Source organism: Chaetodon trifascialis, chromosome 17, assembly GCF_039877785.1.
Source record: "Chaetodon trifascialis isolate fChaTrf1 chromosome 17, fChaTrf1.hap1, whole genome shotgun sequence".
NCBI classification, from domain to species: domain Eukaryota; kingdom Metazoa; phylum Chordata; class Actinopteri; order Chaetodontiformes; family Chaetodontidae; genus Chaetodon; species Chaetodon trifascialis.
Genome location: NC_092072.1, coordinates 1,735,614 through 1,741,613, shown reverse-complemented (window position 1 = coordinate 1,741,613; position 6,000 = coordinate 1,735,614). Strand labels below are relative to the sequence as shown.

At 45.1% G+C, this 6,000-nt stretch overlaps 1 protein-coding gene across 3 annotated transcripts in view; it reads left to right on the top strand.

Moving 5' to 3' along the window:
- Window positions 1-1,002: 1,002 nt before the first annotated feature.
- LOC139345930 (collagen alpha-1(XIV) chain-like) overlaps window positions 1,003-6,000 on the top strand; it is a 117,078-nt gene continuing 112,080 nt past the window's right edge. For all 3 annotated transcript variants that reach the window (XM_070984814.1, XM_070984813.1, XM_070984815.1), the window contains exons 1-2: window positions 1,003-1,101; window positions 2,879-2,993. In XM_070984814.1, the coding sequence (XP_070840915.1) occupies window positions 2,912-2,993 (82 nt within the window). In that variant the 5' untranslated portion in view covers window positions 1,003-1,101; window positions 2,879-2,911. The remainder of the gene's footprint in view (window positions 1,102-2,878; window positions 2,994-6,000) is intronic.

Here is a 6,000-nt window from a genome sequence, read left to right as displayed (position 1 = left end):
TGTCTTGTCTCTTTTCACTATAAACACATAATTCGTGGTGGTAGCTTATCAATTATCGATCACTTTGTCAACTGATTTAGGACATTTCGGCATAAACGACTAGTCTCTGGTGGCATCCCTGCCACTAGGGGGCGAAAACGACATTTCTTACAGTTACGAGGCAGGGAGCATCTGATTGGATGAATTAATCCGCAATGGGAGGAGCTAAAACCGTTCGTTTGGCCGAAAAAATGGACAGTTTGAAGCAGGTAAACGTTGGAAAAAGGAAATTATATTCAAAACAGCAAACGGCCACGACTATTTTCATTCAGCCTTGAAGACATGAATAATGTTTGAAAATCTTAAAGCTTTTTAGTTTACGTAGTAAGCTAATTTCGTAAACTTACTAGCTAAATGGATAGTAACGTAAAAGCTAGCTAGCAAGCTGTAGTTTGTACGCTTCCATAACCGTCATTTTCCCTCAGCTAGCCAAATATTTTCCCTTTCGACCAGGAAAGCGAGGAAGATGGTAGGTAGTTTTGAAGTAGATTTACATGTTGTAAATGAGTTTTGACCACTTTGTGACGTAACTGAATGAGAAAGTTTGACTCGAGTGTATTAATGTTAATGTAGTGGCGTTGGCAGTGTCAGCTGAACAGGTGGGAAGTGAGTAGTAAGGGTTTAAGCACGCTTCAAGTGGGTGTATTAATAATAATAATAATCCATCCATTTCCTATAATGATGATAATAATTATTTTGTTGAGTAAAAATGCTAAGAGCCTTTCAACTGCTCTTGGTCGCTGACACCAAAAATATCAAACTAGTTTGAAATATCTTAGATAAAAACAGAAGAAAACACTAAATTACTGACTCTTATTCTAATTTTCTCGTGAACGCTGATTTGGAGTTTGACCGTGACTGCAGTTACTGAAACGTGGGGACTTTATTTTGAAAATCCTGGCCTGTAGTTCCGTGCGTCGTTCGGTTGAACTTGTCTCCTGTTCGTCAGGGAGCGGAGAGTTGGTGGACAGAGTGGATCGGAGTCGCTTTGGGGACGAGTGAGCTTCTCATTGAGCTGCCCGGAGGAGAGCTGCGGAGCCTGGAAGCGTGTGATCTGAGAAGGTAGCCTGTCACCGCTCTTTCCTCACGCTCTGCACTGAACCAGCTTTTACATCCGCGAACCTTTTTCCTCCACCTCTCACCGCTCCGCGTGCCGCTGATGGCGCACCGTGCAGAGCTCACCTGTGCTCACGTCAATTAAGGAAAACTTCGGCTCCTTTTAAGCTAAACTGAGCGTGGTTTGGTGATGATGTATGTTATGTGCTCTCTTTGTGCAACAGGCGATGCTTACTGTATTGACAGTTCTTACAGTGAGGCTGATTGGTCGGGTGGCACCTCGGTGATGCCACAGTGCACGCTGGAAGCATGCAGTATGTGCTCTGAACTAAGAAGCAGCTCATGCACTGCAAGTTTACAGCAGGAAATGGACATTAAATAGTCAGGTGTTTTAATATCGACATAAACTCACTGCAGCCACGCTGCAAGTCCCCGAGGGAGGATTTCACGGAGATTGTTGTGATTTTTCTCAGGGTGCTCTGAGGCGAGGCTGCTCTCTAAAGACCTGTTATTCTAACTCTGTTTTTATTACCACTGGTACGGCATGTCTTAACACTGACACGGTGAAAGCGCAGGTTGGAATAGTCAGTCATATCAATAAATTATGGAAAATTGCCTGAAATTAAAAGTTGGCTGCAGCAGTGGTTGGGAACAAAAGGCTGGCTGTGCAGAACCTCACAGATGCAGGTTGTTTTTCTGAGGTGCAGTAGATGCAGGTGTTCTGATGAACAGCTGCCTCCAGGTCTGAGAAAATACATCTTTGCTTTGTGTTAATGTCCCCTGTCCTGTTTCTTGAACAAGTCTGAGAAAACAGAGGCATTGTCGGTGGCAGCTCTGTTACTCAGTGCACCTGCAGGGATTAACCTGCTTTCTGTCTCTGTGACAGCCATAACACTCTGTCTTTCCTTTTTTCTCTCACACAGGAAATTGCATGTCGTTATAACAATATATTTGATTCTGATTTGAAAGATGTTTCCTCAGTTATGAAGAGATTTGATGGGCGGGGCAGGGTGTCGGGTGGGTGGGGCTTTGCTGTAAGTAGAGGTCGACTGATTAATCGCTGCAAGTCAAGGTAATGTCATCGTGTGCCTGAGATAATTTATATTCAAATGAAAGTTGACGTCATGTAACAGCTCTTTTGTAAACTATAAGTACGGTCAGGTTGTTGGTTATAGGATGGCTTCATTAACACATTAGACTCTGGGCGGATTAATTCACCATCAGCTTCTTCCTGCTCCAGACTGTCGTTATGGTCGATCTCTGGTCATCATCATCGAGCGGTGCTTCATCTGCTGGAGATGAATTTCTGTCTCCACTCACCAGTCTTTGAAATAAATCTATGCCTTGATGAAATCCCATCCGTCTGATAGGATTCACAGCTCTGAAATACAAGAAATTTTAGCTTTGTCTGCGTCCACACGAACATGAACAGATTCAGTTCAAGTTGACTCAAATCTAAATGCCACAATATTGCCTCATAATCCAGGATGACATGCTTATAAAGTGCCTCTCTCACACTGTTAAATCCCTTCATTTCCTCCTCTTCCTCCTTTCCCTCTTGCCTTGTCACCTGCTCGCTCATCGCTCACCTTCCTCCTCTTTCCTGTCTTCCTCTCTCTCTCTCGCACATTCTTCACTCTCCTCTTCTCATCTGCCTCCTCTCCTCTCTGACTCTCTTTGTCTTATCTGTTGTTCCTCCTCCTGTTTTTCCTCCCTCGCCTGTCTGTTCCACCCTCCTGTCTCCTATGTTTTTTGACTTCCTGTCCTCCTCCCTCTCCATCAGGTGTGTTGCGTCCTCCTGTTTGCTGCTGCCAGGATGCAGTTCTCGGTCAGACTGAGCCTCTGCCTGCTGGGCCTCCTTCTCGTCTCTCTGTCCCCTCAGCCAGCGCGGGGTCAAGGTAAGTACTTCCATTCACCTGCTTTCCGCTCAAGGGCCAACGAGGTCAACAAGGCCAATAGAGGATTAAAACCCAGCCACATGGGACCAGACATGGCCAGCAGGGCTAATTGCAGTGTCTTCTGATGATACCCCACAGGGCAAGACAAAGCTTTCAAAACTGGAGCTAAACTGTCAGGACTCTCTACCATGTAGTGTGAGAAACTGGCCTAGCTGGTTCTGTACCTGAACAGGGATAACTGGGCAATGCAAGGCTTTCTACAATGGTGCTGAATGTCAAAAGAGAATACCAGGGATCCCCTCAGGGCCAGCGTTTTCCTCATTGAAGGACAGGTTTTAGTGGTTGTTTCCGTGATGAACACAGTTTTCTTCAGCAGCAGCAGCGTGGGGCCTTCAGCTCTGAGGGCTTTCTATCACAGAGCCAAACAGGGCTTCCCATCACGGTGTTTAGTGGGGTCTTCTTAAGGCTTCCCATTTAGGTGTAATACAGCACCAATCTGCTCATATCAGGATCAGCCAAGACTATGACCAGCAACCACAATGATGCCAAATAGGGCCAGAGATCATTCACTGCTTATCTGCTTTCAGCCTTATGATAATCACTGTAAGCTCAGCGCTGGCTCGCTAAGGCTCAGCGCGGCCCCGCTGTGGAAATGCAGGTATCATCCTTTTCACTCACTGTTTCATTCAGCAGGTTAATTCTGATGTGCAGCTTCGCTCTGGAGAAACTGACTTGAAGTGTTGGTTTAATTGTGCTTTCACTGTGCCTTCTCCCACCTGTGTGTTTGTCTCAAAGGGAAAAGCCTTGATGCCAAAATCATACTGAGAAAACGTTTGACAAAACGGGTTTTCTGTCACATTCTGCCACCTTTGTGATTAAACACGTCTTTAATGTATTTAGTTATTCATTTGGGTGTTCAGAGGGCAGATTTCTGTATAGCAGCCTAACTTTGCGTAGAGCAGTTTTTGATGAACTTCTCTTTGCTCTTATACATCTTTTAACTTGACAGCATTTCGGTGTTTTAACACAGCTCCTCACTGTCTGTAAGACAAGCGCTCCTCATGTAATTACATTTCCTCTGACATCGTCTCTCACCCTATTTAACTCATTTAGCTTATTCCACAATTAACACATAACCTCCCTCCTTAACTCATTAACCAAGAGGGATCGGCCTCCTTAACACCATTATCGTCATTAACAATCTTACACACTCTTTTTACCAAGTAGACGTTCTCTCTACGACCGCCAGTGATGGATTCATATTCATGATGTGTCTTTAATTAGCTCTGCTGAGGGAGTTTTTCCCTCATATATTAAACAGATGACCTGACCGTGGATCTAAGATAAGGTTTTGTATCTGCTGTAAATCTTAATGTGCTGGGGGGCGGTTACACTAAAAGACTGACGTTTTGCTTTGAGCGCAGTTACTTAAGCTGCACACGAACACATTTAGCATCTGCCAACTTTTAAAGGTTGTTGGCAACATTGAGCTTGAAACAGGACTAAACCAGCGGTGCAGTGCGGAGGAGAACCAAAGTCCGCTGACATAATGCCATAACCACAAAGTCATTGGATGCGCTGACACTGTGCCATACCATAATAGCAGATTAGGGGTTTGGACTGTCAGGATGCTAGCTAATTAGCTAACCTGGACAGCTTTACCATATGTTGCTTTCATACAGTGAGGAGCTTGCGTGTGTCTGCTGCCCACTGTTCTTGCTGTTTGATTGGTCTTTGAAGCTGAGTTTTTTTTTACAGTTCATTGTGCAGTGCTGCAAAATTAGGCTTCTCGGATATCATTTAAATCTCAGTGTGGTCATTGTTGCTGTTGATGATGACATGGCAAGCTAAGTTTTGTTCACCCTCTCTCTTCTTGCCACTGCCACCTCCCTCGAAGGGCCTTCTCTTGCAACCATTCATAGACCTGCCAGTTATTTCTTAATTCAGTCATCATTTTGTTCATTGAGAAAAATGGTCATCACAATTTCCCATAGCCCAAGACGATGTCTTTAAATGGCTTGTTTTGCCCAACAACGACCAGTGAAGGTACAGCCGAACGCTTAGGCAACAGAATAAATCTGTCACAGGAAGGACTCTTGCTAGGTTTTGGCCGGAGTGCCTGAAAGCAACCACAGCATTCCTCAGGGGAGAGGCCATAGTGGACGAGCCTGGGCTACACCAGTGACCCAGGAAGAGCCGAGGAGTTACGATCGGCTTGGAGAACTTCCACTGAGAAACTCCTCAGCTCTGTGGCCTCCATTAGCATCACAGCAGGCACCATGAGAGCTGATCTACGAGCTCAGCCCTTTGACAGCAAGTCCAGTCCAGAGATGGGAAACAAAGAAACGTTCTTCTTTATTGCCGTCTGTTCTGTTTATGAAATATCCTTGAGCCATACAGGAAAGTGAGCTACGGTTGTTATCAAGTAATTATGTAGCTGTGATATCGTGGAAGAAATACGTGCAGGTACCTGGAGGGGAGACGGGCGAGGGGAATGTGGTCATTGTTCTTCAGTGGTACTCTTTCTAGGCGACATGTTTCATTTAGAGGGCCGCCGGCATGCCAGTGAACATAATCAGAAACTGTAAGGACGGCGGTGGAGCTAAAATTGAATCTCCAAATTACACCGGTTTGCTTCCTTTTACCGTCCTCCATCACCAGATGCTCTGAAAGCTTTAGCTCTAGTTCACTCTGGAAGGACAATGTGTGTGGGAATAATGCAGTGCAGCAAATATACTGATCTCTGAAATTTAACGTGATTAATAATTCATTCTTTTATTGGTCTGCGTAGCATCTGTAAGAGGCAGCGTAGGTCTTGGAGTCTTCCTTTATAAAAGATATGTTTGCCAACTAAAAGCTTCCTATTCACAGATGAGTTACTCAGCTCGGCGCTGTCCCTTCACCTAACGTCCCCTGGACTCTCCTGCTCTCACCAGTAATTTAAAATGCACTCAAAACTTTTTGCTGCACAACTTCCAGGCGGGTGTGACGGACACCTCCGCCCTCG